This window comes from Cherax quadricarinatus, chromosome 13 (genome assembly GCF_038502225.1).
Source record: "Cherax quadricarinatus isolate ZL_2023a chromosome 13, ASM3850222v1, whole genome shotgun sequence".
In the NCBI taxonomy this organism is placed as follows: Eukaryota; Metazoa; Arthropoda; class Malacostraca; order Decapoda; family Parastacidae; genus Cherax; species Cherax quadricarinatus.
The window spans coordinates 6,186,484-6,207,222 of NC_091304.1; the positions used below are offsets into that span (position 1 = coordinate 6,186,484).

The following is a 20,739-nucleotide window of genomic DNA, read 5'->3' on the forward strand; positions in this document are numbered from 1 at the left end:
AAGTTTAATGATAGTAGGAACTGGCAATGGTAAATCATAGTTAACGAGTTCTTCAGATAAGAAACTTAATAAATCATCAACTGGAACTTTCGTAAACAAGGAAGTAACATCAAAACTAACCATGTTAAAATCATTTAAGTCAGTCAAGGAGCTTAATTTATCCACTAAATCTATGTTGTTTTTGCCAACAATAGGGCTCAAAATGTCAACAAGCCATTTGGATAATTTATATAAAACTGATCCTTTGGAGCTAATAATTGGTCTGACTGGATTCCCTGGTTTGTGTGTTTTTATTAGTCCATACATGTAAAGTAAAGATGGATTAGTGGAAGTAAATTGTTTCACTAATTCACCTTTGCCTTTCAGTAGAAGTTTTAATGATTTATTTAAATTGCTGTTAACGGTTTCTAGGGGATTTTTTCCAAGTTTAGAATAGGTTTCAGTATCATCTAAGAGATTATTCATTTTTTCTTGGTAATCATTTTCATTCATAATTACTATTGCATTTATTTTATCTGCTTTAGTAGGGCGCAATTTTTTATTATTATTAAGTGAATTATAATACATAAAGAACCTTTGAGGGCAATTGGGAATGTCTTGTTTTAACATAGAGCTATATACCATTCCTTTACTAATATTAATTTCATCAGTGGATAAATCAGAAAAATTTTCAAAGTTACAAAAGGCTTTTGCTATTTCAACATTATTAAGCTTTTTTGAAGTTGCAAAACTTAGGCAAAAGCCTAGAGCAGCCGTTGTATTTTTGTCTAATATTTCATCTGATAAGTTAATTACAAAATTGTTATTAAGAAACGATTTAGTTGATAAATTAAGCTTCTTGACTGACTTAAATGATTTTAACATGGTTAGTTTTGAAGTTACGTCCTTGTTTACGAAAGTTCCTGTTGATGATTTATTAAGTTTTTTATCTGAAGAACTCGTTAACTATGATTTACCATTGTCAGTTCCTACTATCATTACACTTATTAAACTTTGCATTGTTGATGCAAAATTTGTATTTAATGATAAGTTTTACACTCAGAAGTTTGGTATGGCAATGGGAAATCCTCTTTCACCTGGTCTTAGTAACCTATACATTTTTTGAAACAAGGCTGCTTAACACAATCCTCCCTAATAGAGCTAAATGGTTCAGATATGTTGATGATATTTTGTGTCTTATGCCCAAGAATGTAGATGTACACCATTTCCTTGGTAAATTAAATAGCTTAGTCCATTCTATAAACTTTACTGTTGAGTTTGAGGAAAATAACTAATTGCCTTTTCTAGATGTTTAAATTATTAAGGGTAATAATGAATTCAAATTTAAAATTCTCAGAAAACCTACAAATAACTGTTTCTATGTACACTATTATTCTTCACATCAAGATAGAGTTTTAAACTGTCTGTTTTCTCATCAATGTTTTTGAGAGCTTTACGTATTTGTAGTCCAGAGTTCATAGATGAGGAAATATCCAAAATTTATGAAATAGCTAATGATCTGAAATACCCAAGAAACGTAATTGATAAATGTTTTAAAATTGCTAGAAACACTTTTTACAATCCAAAAAGGGACAACCAACCTTATTCAACTAAAAATATATTGGTTCTCCCTTACCATGAAAACTTGGTTTATGTGCCTTCTCTTCTTAAGACTATTAATATCAAAGTTGTATTTAAAAATATTGATACAGAAAAAAAACTTTTGATAAAGAATTCCCCCCAAAATGCTGACGGATGTGTTTATAAGATTCCTTGTAAAATTTGCGATAAAGTTTATTACGGTCAAACTGGTAAAAATCTCGAAATAAGATTAAAACAACATAAATATAGCATTAGAACTGGACAAGATTCCAATGCTCTATTTATTCGTGTGAGAGATTTTAACCATCCAATTGATTTTCAAAAAGTTGAGAAAGTTGTATCAAGCAAGTCCATGGTCGACAGGAATGTAATTGAATCTTGTTTCATAAAAAACAGTTTTGACAATATAAAATTCTTAATTCTTGGGTGGAATATTTTGTTGGTTTGTTGTGTGAAGGACCTGTCTAGTTGGGCCAGCGATCCTGCTGCAGTGTTCCCTTTCTTATGAGTCGCGCGTCAGGTGTTGCTTTGTTGTGGGATTTGATAGTAAGGTGTGGGCTAGACCCTTTATATGCCTTCATTTGATGCATTACTTTCATTGTTCCTTGATAATGTGAGTAGTCACGAAAGCACTTGGAATTTCTCTATTCTTTCACAGTGGTTGTTTTGCATATTCTGAAATCACCTGTTTACTGTGATCTTATTGCATATATATATATATATATATATATATATATATATATATATATATATATATATATATATATATATATATATATATATATATATATATATTTATTTATTTATTTATTATCACACTGGCCGATTCCCACCAAGGCAGGGTGGCCCGAAAAAGAAAAACTTTCACCATCATTCACTCCATCACTGTCTTGCCAGAAGGGTGCTTTACACTACAGTTTTTAAACTGCAACATTAACACCCCTCCTTCAGAGTGCAGGCACTGTACTTCCCATCTCCAGGACTCAAGTCCGGCCTGCCGGTTTCCCTGAACCCCTTCATAAATGTTACTTTGCTCACACTCCAACAGCACGTCAAGTATTAAAAACTATTTGTCTCCATATATATATATATATATATATATATATATATATATATATATATATATATATATATATATATATATATATATATATATATATATATGATATTCAGATTTATTTACTTCTCTCTTATTATTTACTTCTCTCCTAATAATTGGCAAAAATACACTCAAGTCATATTCTAAATTTTCTTTAAAATGCGCATTGTTTGGCTAATTTATCAACTTTATTTTATAGGAATAATTCAGTGTGTGATGGAATCCATGAGTAATGTTCATAAATTCCTTTTTTTACTCCGATTTTTTAATGTCCATGAACACTGAGCTTCTTCAATGGGCATGATATGAGAGTCATTACCTGAGTCAAGTGTCTTCGGTGATGTCAGAATCGATAATGATCAAGGAGTCAAGCTCAGTGCTATAAGTTAACTGAAGTGCCATTAAAATGACAGACAATTCAGTTTGCAGTTGTTAATTTGCAATTTGCAGTTTCCAGTTGTTAATTCTTTTACCTATTCAAGACGGTTGCTATAGTTCTTCTCTAGGAAGCTGGCAACAAGAGCAGATGCAGCCCTGCCAGTAGACTCCTGCTGAGATCCAACGGTGTATATAACTTGTCTTGTAATAATACGAATAGTTAAGCAATAAATTTCTTCTTGAGCAGTAGGCTCTGTAAGGGATATAAGGACAGGGATGACTAATGATGAGCTTCTTGGGAGGGGCTTTAAGATATGTAATATTAAATGAGACAATTTCCATATAGGGGTAAAATACTCATGGTGTCTACAGTGATACAGTGCCCGTTGATTTAGCGTAATTGCATGTTTTATTTACCTCTATACATTTAGCAAGACTTGTGCTAACAATGTCTGGTTTATTTATCAACATTTTGTTACCAAGTACAGTGTTAATCTCCATTATCGTATCGCTAATACTAGGAACACCCAGTTCCTTCCTCATAGAATAATTCTGATGGCTTCATTTTGCATTAGCCCCAAAGGCCGGTGATAATTTTCTTTAGCTAGCATTATCAGAGGCTCAGAATAATCAAATAAAAATCTAATGTAGGCTATGTACATCATTCTCACTATTCTTGCAGGAGCACCATATTTGGGGTTGTAGCCAGCAGCAGCTCTGCGAGCATTTAGCCTACATTCACATTTTTTATTTCGGTTAGTTTGTTGCCAAATATTTTGTATTCATGTTTCAGACTGTTATATTTAAAATGCATTATTTTGCACTTGTGTGCGTTAAAATTCATCTTCCACGTCTCTGACCACAGCACCAACCAATCCACATCAGTCTGAATACTCACACAATCTTTGGATGCTGCACTTTTTTTTTGGTCCACCTTGGCAAATTTTGCTATCTTAGATGTTAGCCCTACCTAAAATTCATTTAACTGCACTGAGAAGAGGATTGTACCAAGAACCGATCCCCGAGGAACACCACTATTTACGTCTAGCCACTCGGACGACTCTTTAATGATTACCATTCTCTGGCTCCCGTTTGCGAGTCGGTCACTTATCCAGGCATGAACAACGTTTTTTTATGCCGTGTGCTTATATTCTAGCCAGCAATGTTCGATGGGGTATCTACTGAAGGCCTTAAGGAAATTTAGATATACATCTTCCTGGATTTCATCATCCCAGATAATTACTTAAGCTGATAATTACGTTAAGCTGATGGAACGATAGTTGAGGGCACACGTGTCGTCCCATTTTTTAAATATTGGTGAAACATTTGCTAGTTTCCAGTGTACTAGCACCTTGGATTGAGAGAGAGAGCGAGAGAGAGAGAGAGAAAAAGAGAGAGAGTGAGAGAGAGAGAGACAGAGAGAGCGAGCGATAGAGAGATAGAGAAAGAGAGAGAGAGAGGGAGAGAGAGAGAGAGAGAGAGAGAGAAGGGAGGGGGGATCCATTTCCAGTCCATTTCAAGCTTTCTCTAAGCAGATTTAAAATTCATTCCACGGCAGCAAATCAAAATATAAATCCAATTTAAGAACATTCGAAATATATTTCGAGCCCTCCCTCCTGAGTCAGTCCCAGATATACTCCAAGCCTTCCGAGTCAATTTCTTATATACTCCAGGTCTTCTAAGTCAATCTTTGTAGACCATAAGTGTTCTGTTCATTAACACATTATAGCTTGCTAGATGATATACGTTAGTCTATCATACGTTTTTTGCCCTGAATTATTGCTAGAAATTCAAAATTACCAATACGGGAATGTCTCGTATATATTCATTGTATATTGTGTATATGTATGTATATTTTATTATATGCTAGGTATTTAGTGTCGTGCTTAGGAATAGTTAGGAAGAATAATAATTTTGTAGTTGGTCTAACTATTAAATATCTTGTGGCGTTACCTGGAGGCACGTGTTGGCAGTGGTGGCTCAGCTACTGCTAGACGTCAGTTGGGCCACACACAAGGAAGGGAATTGAACTCATGGCAGGCTAGTGCCTTAACCACTCGGCCAGCTGGCGCTAATAAGATTTATCCAACTGGGTACATTTCTTCACACACACACACACACATACACACACACACACACACACACACACACACATACACACACACACACACATACACACATACACACATACACACACACACACACACACACACACACACACACACACACACACATACACACACACACACATACACACACACACACACACATACACACATACACACATACACACACACACACACACACACACACACACACACACACACACACACATACACACACACACACACACACACACACCAACCTTTCGACACTTCACATTCTGTTAAACTGTGGGAGTTTTGTTTATATTTTGCACGGCTTCTCTCATTGTCAGTTTGCTGAGGTAGTCTGTGATGTTCTTACCTTGTGGAGGTGCTGATATCTTTATTTTTGCTCCTGCCATACTGACCTCTGCTGTATATAAGTCGGTTCTGAAAAGGAGTACTTGATCCTGACATACTGGCCTCTGCTACGTGTAAGCCAGTCTCCGAGCAAGACTGCCGGAGTAAGCCAGTCTCCGATATTCTGGCTTAGGACACGGCTTCTGTATTTAATCAACACAGATATATATCTATATAATTGGCCATGCAAGACTGGTACTGTCAGAGCACTTCCGTAGCTCTCTTACTGTGCAACTCATTTCTTCCCTGATCTGCTTCCTTGATCTGCTTAGTCTGTTGCTCGGCTGATAGCCCCTCAAGGAAGGTTCCTTGATGTTGGTGAGGGGCTCTTGATTTAGGGAATTGGATCTGTGCTCCAGTTCCCCGAATTAAGCCTGAATGCCTTCCACATCCCCCCCCCAGGCGCTGTATAATCCTCCGGGTTTAGCGCTTCTCCCTTGATTATAATAATAATAATAATCGGCTGATAGCGCACTCATCTCAGCTCACACATTGATTTCCGAGGTTCGATCCCGGTACTGGTGAAAAGATTTAGGAGTGTTTCATTAAAGCATCTGCTGTCCCTGTTCACCTAGCAGTAAAAAGATACCTGGGTTTTAGCTGAGTGGTGTGGATCGCATCCTGGGAACACAACCTAATTTGCCCGAGATATTTTGCAAAATAAGAGGATTTCTATATAGTATCTCACTAATGTCAGCTAAGCCTGTATAAATTGTATCTACCTGGAGTCTACCTGGAGGGTATTCCGGGGATCAACGCCCCCGCGGCCCGGTCCACGACCAGGCCTCCCGGTGGATCAGGGCCTGATCAACGAGGCTGTTACTGCTGGCAGCACGTATGAAGCACAGCCCGGTTGATCTGGCACTGACTTTAGGTATCTGTTCAGCTCCCTCTTGAAGACAACATGGGGGCCTATTGGTGATTCCCCTTACGGCTGATGGAAGGTTGTTGAACAGTTTTGGGCCCCGGACACTTATTGCGTTTACCAGTGACTCCCCTACTTTTCACTGGGGGTATGTAATTGTAAAAATAAAGACTATTATTATTATTATTATTATTATTATTATTATTATTATTATTATTATTATTATTATTATAGTTAAGTCAGTACTCGGCTTTCCATGGAGTAGGAGATTCTTCGTTTTCTTCTTCTTCTTCTTCTTCTTCTTCTTCTTCTTCTTCCTCTTTTTCTTCTTCTTCTTCTTCTTCTTCCTCTTTTTCTTCTTCTTCTTCTTCTTCTTTTTCTTGTTCTTCTTCTTCTTCTTTTTCTTCTTCTTCTTCTTCTTCTTCTTCTTCTTCTTCTTCTTCTTCTTCTTCTTCTTCTTCTTCTTCTTCTTCTTCTTCTTCTTCTTCTTCCTCTTTTTCTTCTTCTTCTTCTTCCTCTTTTTCTTCTTCTTCTTCTTCTTCTTCTTCTTCTTCTTCTTCTTCTTCTTCTTCTTCTTCTTCTTCTTCCTTCGTCGTCTCCTACTTCTCCTCCACCTCCTCCTTCTTCTTTTTCTTTAGTTAGATGCAGACTCAGTGATTTTTGAAGGTACAAAAGGTCTTCTCATTAATCTTCTACACATTAGCACCTGCAAGATCTTATTAGAGTCACCTCTCGTTTTTCTCTCATCCTTAACGTTGATTAAGAGTAATATTTTGTAATGAGTTTCAAGAAAATCTGTTAACTGTTACAGTTTCCGGCTCCTGTTGGGTTGGGAGATGGATTCCTGACTTGACAGGATGCGATCTGTAACACAATCATCCCAGTCAATTCAAAATTTACTAAAACATTCTGAATTAATCTCCAGATTCATTTCAAGTCTTCCAGTTCAATCTCCAGGTTTGTTTCAAGTCTTCTGAATCAATCTCTAGGTTCATTTCATTTCAATTATTTCGATTCAGTTTCTCCAGGTTCATTTAAAGTCGTCTGAATCAATCTCCAGGTTCATTTAAAGTCGTCTGAACCAATCTCCAGGTTTATTTAAAGTCGTCTGAATCAATCTCCAGGTTCACTTAAAGTCGTCTGAATCAATCTCCAGGTTCATTTAGAGTCGTCTGAATCAATCTCCAGGTTCATTTAGAGTCGTCTGAATCAATCTACAAGTTCGTACAGAGTCGTCTGAATCAATCTCCAGGTTCATTTCAAGTCGTCTGAATGAACTTTCAGGTTTATTTCAAGTCTTCCGAGTCAATCTGCAGGTACTCTCAGAGTCGGTTCCTCTGCCTTCCAGGACCTCAGAGTCCGTCCCATGTACTCTCCAAGATCACTAACAGTTACATTAAAAATTAGTTAAAAATCTGCTTTAAGTCCACACCGGTGAAGCTCCAACTTTATTTCCTGGTTATCACAACTTTATCAAATGCCCAGATAAGTCTCATTGGAAGTTTGGCCAAAAAAAGTTCCTCTCAATTGCAAGTTGATATCTTTGCAACCTGGTTTGAAGTAGGAAGTACACTGAGTATCAAAGCTTTAAAGTCCATTCGAATTTCAAGTTCCTCTAAGATCAGTTCTCTAGTTCTAAGTTCACTGGGGAGAAAAATGGTAGGTGAAGAGCTTTGATCAAGTGGAAGGGAAGCGCCATTTCCCTGAACCAAGAGTTCCAGAGCACCATCGAGGCTCACATTTACCCCTCTCTCTCTCTCTTTTGAAGGGTACACCGAGGAAGAAGGGCCGGGGTCGTGATGAACATAATTAGTTTCCGGCGTGGAACATAAGGGTTAGCAAAAAGGTCAAAGGTGAAACACGTGTGTGTGTGTGTGTGTGTGTGTGTGTGTGTGTGTGTGTGTGTGTGTGTGTGTGTGTGTGTGTGTGTGTGTGTGTGTGTGTGTGTGTGTGTGTGTGTGGGTGTGTGCGTGTGTGTGTTAGATGACCTGTATGAACTTGCGTGAGCCATCTCTTTCTCATGTCTATGATTATTTTATTATTATTATTTTCATTATTATTATTATTATTATTATTATTATTATTATTATTATTATTATTATTATTATTCTTTTCATTATTATTATTATTATTATTATTATTATTATTATTATTATTATTATTAGATTAATTATTATTAGATTTTTTATACTGTAGGAGACCAAAAAATAGCCTCAGGGAAAATGGAGACAACCAGATTTGATCCTTTTAGAGGGAAAGGTAGCTCCAGTTCATTGGATCAAGAGGTCTTTTTTATCCGACAATCTTCTTTTCATTCGGCAATCTGTACTTCCTTTATTCCACAATCTTTACTTGACTTAACCTTCAATCTTTATTTCCGTTGTCCTACAGAGTCTTGTCCTTTACTCTACTAATCTTGACTATCTTGACCGAACTAGAAGTAGTTAGAAGGTAGCTCTTTGTGAGGAGATAGCTTTGAGGTGGAGACCAGCAGATAGCTTTGAGGTGGAGACCAGCAGATAGCTTCGAGGTGGAGACCAGCAGATAGCTTCGAGGTGGAGACCAGCAGATAGCTTTGAGGTGGAGACCAGCAGATAGCTTTGAGGTGGAGACCAGCAGATAGCTTTGAGGTGGAGACCAGCAGATAGCTTTGAGGTGGAGACCAGCAGATAGCTTTGAGGTGGAGACCAGCAGATAGCTTTGAGGTGGAGACCAGCACATAGCTTTGAGACGAAGATCAACAGATAGCTTTTAGGTGGAGACCAGCAGATAGCTTTGAGGTGGAGACAGAAAAGTCTCCCGCTATCTGCCTTTTCCCTATCCTCCCATCGAGTATTTTATATGTTCTGGTCATATCTCCTCACGTGAGCCTTGTTATACCTATTCTTAAAACTATGCACGGAGCCGGCTTTCAGTACTTCTTAGTATGAGTAACTTGATAAAGAAAGGTGAATGAGTCAGAATCAGGAAGAACAGTCAAAACAGGAACTGTAACAGCAGCAGTAGAAAAAAAGGGCATAAGAACAAAAATAGCCCGAGAAATAACAGAATAGGAACAATAGCAGCAGTAACAGTCGCGGTAGGAAAAAAAACTGATATAATAGCACCACTAGAAGCAACAGTAGTAGTAGTAGTAGTAGTAGTAGTAGCAGTAGTAGTAGTAGTAGTAGAAGCATTGGAATAAGAGGAACAGTAACAGGAACAGCAACAGGAACAGCAGCAGCAAGAGTCGGGTCAGGCTGGGAACCGCTTGACTAATGTTGCAATTAGTCTGGAGCTCTGGTCATCCGTACACCACATCAGCTCAATACTAACCTGTGCCACCTGGCTCTCACGCGCCCGCGCCCACGCCCGCGCACCCGTGCACCCACGCCAGGTGCCATAAATTCCCCTTCCCCCCTTTCAGCCCTCTTTTCCCCTCTGTCTCTCTCTCACTCCCTCTTTTGCCTCTCTATATCTCTCTGTCTCTCAGTTTGTTAACGATACAGTCAAGTAACTTACCTTGTCTTTTCCCTTTTTTATGCTTTGTTTGGTTTAAAGAAAAACTTTTTATCAACTGTCTACTTGTATGCCATTTTCCATTCCCTATAACCCTCAAGTCGTAATAAAAGTAAGTGCTGGATTTCGTAAGTACACTTAAGGGAATAAACTGGACACTATATTTACGAATAACAAACTGGTTCCCTGTGCATTCCATTTTCTTTACGACTTTAGGATAAGTTCGTATCTCTTTATGGGACACTTATTGAGTGTTTTTATAACCTTGCGTGGAGCTAAAATTTGCTGAATTGGATATCTATTGATCCGCGTTCCGCCGTTAAATCTGTCTGGAATGTGAGGCTTACTTTGCCGAATGGGAATGTTAAGCACTGGTGGGTGTAAAAAGACGTACGTGTGTGTGTGTGAGTGTGAGTGTGTGTGTGTGTGTGTGTGTGTGTGTGTGTGTGTGTGTGTGTGTGTGTGTGTGTGTGTGTGTGTGTGTGTGTGTGTGTGTGTGTGTGTGTGTGTGTGTGCTCATCTAATTGTGGTTGCAAGTGTCGATTCAGAGCTCTTGACCCCGCCTCTTCACCATTCGCTACTAGGTCCACTCTCTCCCCCTGCTCTAAGAGCCTTGTGTGTGTGTGTGTGTGTATGTGTGTGTGTGTGTGTGTGTGTGTGTGTGTGTGTGTGTGTGTGTGTGTGTGTGTGTGTGTGTGTGTGTGTGTGTGTGAAGACAAAATACCCAGGGGTTTTAAAGGTTATCAGAAGCGAAGGGAGCGACTGGGAAAGTCACTGAAAAAGAGTCCCTCAGAAGTATGTATACGAAGTACGTCAGAAGTGTGTTACAGTAAGCAGCAGTGCGGAACCAATACCTGTTGAATCCTTTCTAAAATCTAGAGAATAGTCAGAAGCTGATTTATATCTAGTCCTGGAGATGAGGAGGCGAGTGGCCTATGTAAGACTTTATGGGACAGAAGAACTAGAGAAGCCATGATCACGATATAGGGGGACAGTGAGAGTGAGAGTGAGAGTGAGAGCAGAGATATCTGAAAGGAGGAAACCAAGGACAAGAGGGCGTAGTCGCAAATAAGTCTCAAAAATGGCAGAAAATTTCTCTCATAGAGGTTAAAAAAAAGCAACAATCTGGATGAAAAAACTGTTAGTGGTCGGGCGGACTCCATGAATAGTTCATTATGAAGTATGGTAGAGCCCAAGAGGCTAAGACTTAGTATAACCTATCGTGGGAAGTTGACAGACGATACAAGGCTCCCAGTAACACTTCCTCCTGACCTGGTGATAATCTATCCCATTATATCAGACATTCCCACACGTCACCTGGGCAATAATCATTTCCCTGTCTCCTCCTATATATATAACCTCAGAAAGAGACTCATCTCATGGGAATCTAAGACAATTAAGGAACAGGAATACCTAAGCCGTGGTAAGCACCTTAATTTAATACCCTAACACCTTCATTTATTTTACAAACATTTCGGTGTTTCAAAAACCCTCATCAATGCCAAGACAATTGCAAAAGACATGAAAAAAAAAAAAATTCTTTTTATACAACATTATCAAATTTGTTTCAATAGAACACTTCAACAATTAGAAGCTTTAATAGAATCTATTGTCTGGTAATAAAAAAAACTCACAAAATCTGTCTCAATGGAAACAGACGTTGAAATCTACAACACTGTAGAAGCCTAGCAATCTATTGCAACATCTATCACACTGTAGCAGCCTAGCAATTTATTGTAACATCTGTCACACTGTAGCAGCCTAGCAATCTATTGCAACATCTATCACACTGTAGCAGCCTAGCAGTCTATTGCAACATCTATCACACTGTCGCAGCCTAGCAATCTATTGCAACATCTATCACACTGTAGCAGCCTAGCAGTCTATTGCAACATCTATCACACTGTCGCAGCCTAGCAGTCTATTGCAACATCTATCACACTGTAGCAGCCTAGCAGTCTATTGCAACATCTATCACACTGTAGCAGCCTAGCAATCTATTGCAACATCTATCACACTGTAGCAGACTAGCAATCTATTGCAACATCTATCACACTGTAGCAGCCTAGCAATCTATTGCAACATCTAGCACACTGTAGCAGCCTAGCAGTCTATTGCAACATCTATCACACTGCAGCAGCCTAGCAGTCTATTGCAACATCTATCACACTGTAGCAGCCTAGCAATCTATTGCAACATCTATCACACTGCAGCAGCCTAGCAATCTATTGCAACATCTATCACACTGTAGCAGCCTAGCAGTCTATTGCAACATCTATCACACTGTAGCAGCCTAGCAGTCTATTGCAACATCTATCACACTGTAGCAGCCTAGCAATCTATTGCAACATCTATCACACTGTAGCAGCCTAGCAATCTATTGCAACATCTATCACACTATAGTAGCCTAGCAATCTATTGCAAAATCTATCACACTATAGTAGCCTAGCAATCTATTGCAACATCTATCACACTGTAGCAGCCTAGCAATCTATTGCAACATCTATCACACTCCGACATCTTCAAAATCTCTCGCACAATCGCAGTTTGTCGACAATATCTATCATAAATACAGACGCTACTAACGTATTCACGATAGACAATTCAACAGAAACAGCCATTCCAGATTACATCAATCATAAATTATACGTCAGAGTCTATCATTACCATTAACCGAGAGTTATAGACCTATCATTACCAGATCATTACGCATATATACGTATATACCAACCCATTTTTAATCCTTCATACATGTTTATCCTTACCAACACTATACCAGTATATGTCTATATACTCGGAAATATTAAAATATAATAGGCCTATATTCTCGCTATGACAAGATCCATTATGCAAATATACGTTCAATTTGTAAACATTTATATGTATATATTATTTCTATTAATAGACTCCTACAGGCGTATATGCTTACCCTTACACGCATATACACTCATTATTAATTAAACCTTATGAGCGTATATATTCACCATAAGTAACATCTAATAGGCGTATATACTAATTAAAAAATTATTAAACGTATTCATGCACCAATATCCTTACGGACGCATATACTCACAAATAGTAGGTCCTAATAGGCGTATATACTTACCATTAGTAGCCCCTTATACGCGTATATGCAGCCTACAAACACGGAGATCTTTTGGCTCTTGCAGTACTCGTTCTCTGGTATAACGAGTATATCACCTCGCATCTGAAAAAAAAGGAATATACCCGTGAGAAGGCTGGAAACTGAAACCCGGGTATATCTCCCCTACATACGAAAAACATGACTATGTATCCCTTTTCCATACACGCAAACACACACACACACACGAGACACATATCCTCCCCCCCCCCCCACATAACCAGGCACTTCTCCCCTTCCACACCCACATAAGCCCCCCTCTTCCCCCACTCCCTGCTGTAATTACGCAAGAGTAATTAAGATGTAACGCGGAGGATCGCCAAGTTTAACCATATTTGGGGAAATAGTGTTGACGCTGGCCACCAGAGTGAGACGTATGAGCTGGATTATCTGGGAATCGCGTCTTGTTAGATGTGAGGTGAGGAGGGAAGGAAATGATGTGAGGTAATGAGGTAAGGAGATGAGGAAGGAAAAGTGAGAAGTGAGGAAAGGAGAGGAGGAGGGAGAATTAGACACATGTGAAACATCTGGGTATCTTTACTTTGTAGACGTTTCGCCCTCCGCTGGTTTTATCAATAGGACATGATCTGAAGACTGTAGAAATATATACAGGAGACTGTGAAAGACGAGGTAATCAGTCCCTCAGTCTAGGAGCAGGTGATGAGTGGACTGAGGGGACTGATTACCTAGTCTTCCTCTGTCTTCTGTATACATTTCTACATTCTTCAGATCATGTCCGTGTACTGATGAAGTCACTAGATGGCGAAACATCTGCACAATGAAGATACTTAGATGTTGGACGTGTGTCTATTGCTTGATCTTTTCAGTATTTATGTCATTGATATACAATAGAAAGTTGAGGAATGAGGTAAGGTGAGGAGTGAGGTGAGGTGAGGAGTGAGGTAAGGTGAGGAGTGAGGTAAGGTGAGGAGTGAGGTAAAGTGAGGAGTGAGGTAAGGTGAGGAGTGAGGTAAGGTGAGAAGTGAGGTAAGGTGAGGAGTGAGGTAAGGTGAGGAGTGAGGTAAGGTGAGGAGTGAGGCAAGATGAGGAGTGAGGTAAGGTGAGGAGTGAGGTAAGGTGAGGAGTGAGGTAAGGTGAGGAGTGAGGTAAGGTGAGGAGTGAGGTAAGGTGAGGAGTGAGGTAAGGTGAGGAGTGAGGTAAGGTGAGGAGTGAGGTAAGGTGAGGAGTGAGGTAAGGTGAGGAGTGAGGTAAGGTGAGGAGTGAGGTAAGGTGAGGAGTGAGGTAAGGTGAGGAGTGAGGTAAGGTGAGGAGTGAGGTAAGGTGAGGAGTGAGGTAAGATGAGGAGTGAGGTAAGGTGAGGAGTGAGGCAAGATGAGGAGTGAGGTAAGGTGAGGAGTGAGGTAAGGTGAGGAGTGAGGTAAAGTGAAGAGTGAGGTAAGGTGAGGAGTGAGGCAAGGTGAGGAGTGAGGTAAGGTGAGGAGTGAGGTAAGGTGAGGAGTGAGGTAAGGTGAGGAGTGAGGTAAGGTGAGGAGTGAGGTAAGGTGAGGAGTGAGGTAAGGTGAGGAGTGAGGTAAGGTGAGGAGTGAGGAGTGAGGCAAGATGAGGAGTGAGGTAAGGTGAGGAGTGAGGTAAGGTGAGGAGTGAGGTAAGGTGAGTAGTGAGGTAAGGTGAGTAGTGAGGCAAAGTGAAGAGTGAGGTAAAGTGAGGAGTGAGGTAAGGTGAGGAGTGAGGTAAGGTGAGGAGTGAGGTAAGGTGAGGAGTGAGGTAAGGTGAGGAGTGAGGTAAGGTGAGGAGTGAGGTAAGGTGAGGAGTGAGGTAAGGTGACGAGTGAGGAAAAGTGAGGAGTGAGGTAAGATGAGGAGTGAGGTAAAGTGAGGAGTGAGGTAAGGTGAGGAGTGAGGTAAAGTGAGGAGTGAGGTAAAGTGAGGAGTGAGGTAAAGTGAGGAGTGAGGTAAAGTGAGGAGTGAGGTAAAGTGAGGAGTGAGGTAAAGTGAGGAGTGAGGTAAGGTGAGGAGTGAGGTAAGGTGAGGAGTGAGGTAAGGTGAGGAGTGAGGTAAGGTAAGAAGTGAAGTGACGAGTAAGATGAGTGATATGAGAAGTTATATGAGACGAGGAAAGGATTGTTGTGAAAAAAATAATGAAAGTTGACAGACACAAACAGAAGGATATATAAAGTGATAAAGATTAAAGAATAAACATTAGATAAGTAGCAAAAGCAGAGAAAACTGGAAAAAAAAATCCAATAAACTTCAATAAAACGCTAATAAAACCCACTGAACCTGCAACACATATTAAAGCTGAGTTTGTCGACGTAAAGCTTAGGTAACTCAATTAACTTAGACACTTGTGTGACACTTGCGTATCCTTGTTGTGAACACGTTTCGTCAACCAGTGGCTTCCTCAGTCCAATACAGAGAAGAATGGTTGGAGATCAGGAGTTTGAGTTAATCAGTCCCTCAGAATAGAGTCGATGTGATCACATCGACTCTATTCTGAAGGAATATATATATATATATATATATATATATATATATATATATATATATATATATATATATATATATATATATATATATATATATATATATATTGTTTCAACACGCTGGCCGTCTCCCAACGAGGTAAGGTGACCCGAAAATAAAACATTTTCACCATCATTCGCACTATCACTGTCTCGCAGATACGGCAGCTTAGATGTCACTCTAAACAGCAAAATATCCCAAACCCCTACTTTAGAGTGCAGGCATTGTACTTCCCACCTACAGGACTCAAGTCCGGCTAACAGGTTTCCCTGAATATCTTCACAAAATATTACCTTGCTCACACTCCAACAGCTGGTCAAGTCCCAAAAACCATTCGTCTCCACTCACTCGTAACACATTCGCACATGCCTGCTGCACGTTCATGCCCCTTGAACACAAAACCCCCTTTACTTCCTCCCTCCAACCTCATATGTTCAACATCTATACGTACATTTAAAAATCAAAGTGGGTTAGGCCACTATTATTTTTTCTTCCTCCAGCTCCTCCTTATCTCATACCTTATATCAACATTTTCCCTCCTTTCTTAATCTTCCTTCCCACCTCCTTACCGTATTTTATGATCACAAATTCTTCGTACTCTTGCAACATTGACTACTCTTCCAGCCCCTCTTTCAATACTCACATAAGGTGCCAGTTTTTTGGTTTCCCTGTAAAAGGGGTCGACGATCTGCCAGGTGGTCATGATGGCCACGTCCACGCACAGCAACACGAACACCACCAAGAACAGCTGTGAGTCCTTGATCACCTGCGGTAGAGAACACCGGCATGAGAGTATACAGAGGTGTGGTGACATTGGATGGGATACACTTGATACAGAGAAAAGCTTTGTTACAGACAGCGTTGTGCTATGTTTTGAGTTAAATCAGGTGGCATTTCTCCCCGTATAGAGTTGTATCAAGCCATGATCTGATAAACTCTGCACCTGATTAGCCATGTTGATATGATAAACTCTAAAACATAATCAGGTTAAGATGACATGAGACCCTCTACAATGCATTTAGACATGCTGGTCTGACTCAAGAAAATCGCAACTCACTCGCCATGGGTTCAAACCCCACCCGTGCCCTGGTTTATACTTGACAATACCTGCTGCTCTACAGTGGTTAGATTCTGCGTGCGTGGTGGTGGTGATCTGATAGATCAACAGTGTAATGACTGTCTTGTTTTGTGAACCAGCTGCAACAGGTGAAAGACACCAGGTCAACATGGATGTGTATGTGACGTATACTGACGTGGTTCGCGTTTGTTTAAGTGGTTCTGCAAAATACACACACACACACACACACACACACACACACACACACACACACACACACACACACACACACACACACACACACACACACACACACACACACACACACACACACACACACACACACACACCGTGGTGTTGAATGCACCCGTGGCTGAGAACCATTGTATTAGAGAATCATCAGAGGTAAAACAGCATTGGATAACTGAGCAAAAAATAGATGAGAGGCATAATGACATGGAAGGTAAAGCAAGATTTTATATTAATCTACATTTCATTCACTACTGAGCTCTATTAGGACTGGTAAGGTTCAACCGGGAGCGAAACATCTGCCATACGTCTTTTAAATGCACGTTTTTTTTTCACTACGATGTCAATCATTTTTCTCCACTCTTTATTAACTCAGACTTCGATAACGTTTCCGTCTGTGACGGACCATTAACGGTCTAGGAGGAACCGAGAGATCGTCTCAAATTTCCTCTGAAAATTAGGGGTTAAAAGTGAATTACACCGACCTCTGTGGACGTAAACAGCATCCTCCCAACAATAGTGGTGAAGCTTTCATTGTGAAGACATTTCTCTTTGTGTGGAGCTTTACCTAGTTATGATAAAACTCTACACAAAATCTTGTTTTGTAATTGTTTCTTATGTTAACTCCAGCCGGGGAACTGTTCCTTCTCTTCATCAGTTCTTCCTCGACTTATACATATCCCCCTGACAACCCATTTGTGGCCCTTAGCCATTCCTTTTATCCTTGTCTTCCCTTAGCCTCCCTTAACAGTCATTTCCATTGCTCCCCTTTCCCTCTTTTCCTTTGCCGCTCCCTAAATACCAGCAACGAAGCATAACAAATCACTCAAACCTGTGTCACTCATTTTCGTATCACGGCAAATAAATTTCAACAACTCTGTCTTTGTAGTGTTTTTACTCTTTTTTTTTTTTTGGTGCGTAAGCTAAATTAAGTTGTTGATATTACCGGACAAATAATTATCGTTGTTCATTGTATCAGCAAAGATTATTACTGTTTAAAATTATTCTCAATGAGTATATATATATATATATATATATATATATATATATATATATATATATCACGAAACAAGTGATTTTGAATCATTTACCAAACTGCGGCAGGCCAGGATTCGACCCCACGATACTGTCCCGCCTCAAGTGACCACACAGCGTACATGTCACCTTACCATCTGAGCCACTGATCTATAGACTTCTTATGGAGGCGGGTACTGATGAGCAGACGGAGGACCGAGTCTCCAGCATGCCATGCGCCGCTTAATTATATACAACATATACTACTGGATGTCAGGCATCAACGATGGACCATTTGAACTGGTGTACCATATCAGTGGTTGACTACATGTGCAGGTGCTATGTGGACCAGGATGAATATCTGTTAAAGGTATACTTAGCGGAAATGGGGGATATCCATGTGTTATTCCTGTTTTCTGGCGTGAAGAGGTGAGATGGAGCAATATGAGGGCGTATGTAAATAGCGGATTTATGTTGCTGTTGTTGTTGCTGCTGATGCAGCTGCTACTGCTTCTATTGTTGCTGGTATCTGCTGCTGCTGCAACTGCTACTGCTTCTTATGTTGCTGCTACCTATCTACTGTCATAGCTGACGCTGCTTCTACCACTACTGCTGCTGCTGTTGCTGCTACTACATATAATGCTGGTGGCTACTGCTAATGCTGCTGGTGGCTGCTGCTGTTCCTGCTGGTGGCTGCTGCTGTTCCTGCTGGTGGCTGCTGCTGTTCCTGCTGGTGGCTGCTGCTGTTCGTGCTGGTGGCTGCTGCTGTTCCTGCTGGTGGCTGCTGCTGTTCCTGCTGGCACTTGCTGATGCTGTTGACAGCTGCTGCTGGGCATGGTACAATTGCTCCTCTTCTTGCTGCTGTTGCTAGCAGTTGCTGCTGCTCTTGTTGCACGAGGCTGCTACTGCTCTTGTTGCACGAGGCTGCTACTGCTCTTGTTGCACGAGGCTGCTGCTGCTCCTGCTGTTGCTGCTGCTGCTTCGCCTGATGGTCCAGCAGGTGTGCTATGATTAAAATCTTGGGTAGTCTATTTAATTTGAGGCCGACAGACTAAGTCATAAAGTCTAAATTTACATCCACGCTAACATTTAGGACAACTTTATCACTAAAATAAACATTAAAGGTTGTATACATACACTGAAAGAGGGTTGGTTAATTATTTGAGTTTAAAGCCTATCGACCACAGGAATGTCATTAAGGCTGCATATCATCTGCACACTACAAACCTGGAGAATATTAACACCTAAATTATGGATTAAAGTGAATTTCCAGTGTGTATGCACTAAGATATATGCAACTTTCGGTGTACTCATACAAAAAGAATTGAAAAAAGTCAAGCATTTCACTGTTATTATTATTATTATTATTATTATTATTATTATTATTATTATTATTATTATTATTATTATTATAAGCTAATGTATCACTTTAATCAGTACCTTTAACCTTTAATATAGTTTCTGTCATTGTGATTATATTTATATTTTTTACGTCAATAATATTTACTTATTACACTGGCCATTACCCAGCAAGGTAGTGTATCTCAAGAAAAAAGAAACGTCCACCATCAGTCAGTCAATAGTTGTCATGCCAGACGTGTGGAGACGCAGTATTATTATTATCATTATTATTATTATTATTATTATTATTATTATTATTATTATTATTATTATTATTATTATTATTATTATTATTGGTCAACAAAGAGCAATTTGTTTGTTGCCAAAGATATTTGAAGGTATTTATGGTATTTTGAGGTTGTTGAATTCGACAATATCACTAGGCTTTTAAGACTTGCTCTAGTTTGTGAGCGTGTATATGTAATTACAATTTGTATATACAGATAGTTTTAATAAAGGCTGAAATTTAACTTTTGAATTATTTAACATTTAAGGAAATCAGTTGTATCAACAACGACCACCTGACAATATCGTAATCTCTATTTTGTTATTTTTTTTTTCTAGATGAACATGAGTTCTTCACGAAGAGCCTGCTTAAACAATCCCAATGCATTTTGCTACATTTGTGGCAAATACTCTTTGCAAAAAAAACAAAGAAAAAATCTGAATTTGTAAAACAAGCTTATCTTGGTTGTTTTGGACTGACACTTGGAGAAGAAGACAGGTCTTCGGCTCCCTATATGGTTCGTTAACCCTGTGTGGAATGCTTACGACAGTGGAAATATAGGCAAAGGAGAAGTTTAAAGTTCGGTGTGCCTGTGGTGTGGAGCCGAGAAACCACCACCACGATTGTTATTTCTGTATTGTGAATGTGAAAGGTTTCAATCGATGCAAGAAAGTCAAGTGGGAATACCTTGATTTGTAGTCAGCAAGATCTGTGCCACACAGTGAAGACGTTACCATACCAGTGTTTACAACACTACCTGACCTTCTGTTGTCAGATGTTGAAGAAACTCAGGGTTTAGGATGTAACACAGGTGATAGCAGTGGAAGTGAATATGAAGTGAGCATTTCAACAGCTCAGCAGTTCTTCCCAGAACTCAGTGATCTGATGCGTGACCTCAGACTGTCAAAGGACGCCTCTGAACTTTTAGCATCTAGACTAAAAGAACTGTCTACTACAAGAAGTTAAAATAACAACATATCGGACAAGAGAGATTGAATTCCTTCCTTACTTCGACCAAGATGAAGTATTTGTATACTGCAATTACATCCCTGGACTTCTTCGAACGGGACTTGAATATTGACCAGGAGACTGGTGGTTGTTTATAGACAGCTCCATTAAAAGCTTGAAATGTGTCTTATTGCACAATAGTAACCAATATGCATCTCTTTCAATTGCTCACTCAATTAGACTGTGCTGATGACCAGCACAGAAACAATTGCACAAACAACGGTTTCATATGCA

At 39.6% G+C, this 20,739-nt stretch overlaps 1 protein-coding gene across 7 annotated transcripts in view; it reads right to left on the reverse strand.

The window, feature by feature from the left end:
• LOC128688501 (uncharacterized) overlaps positions 1–20,739 on the reverse strand; it is a 784,466-nt gene that overhangs the window by 62,054 nt on the left and 701,673 nt on the right. For all 7 annotated transcript variants that reach the window (XM_070084425.1, XM_070084432.1, XM_070084431.1 and 4 more), the window contains 2 exons: positions 16,194–16,316; positions 13,032–13,133 (listed from right to left, as the gene is read on the reverse strand). In XM_070084425.1, the coding sequence (XP_069940526.1) occupies positions 13,032–13,133; positions 16,194–16,316 (225 nt within the window). The remainder of the gene's footprint in view (positions 1–13,031; positions 13,134–16,193; positions 16,317–20,739) is intronic.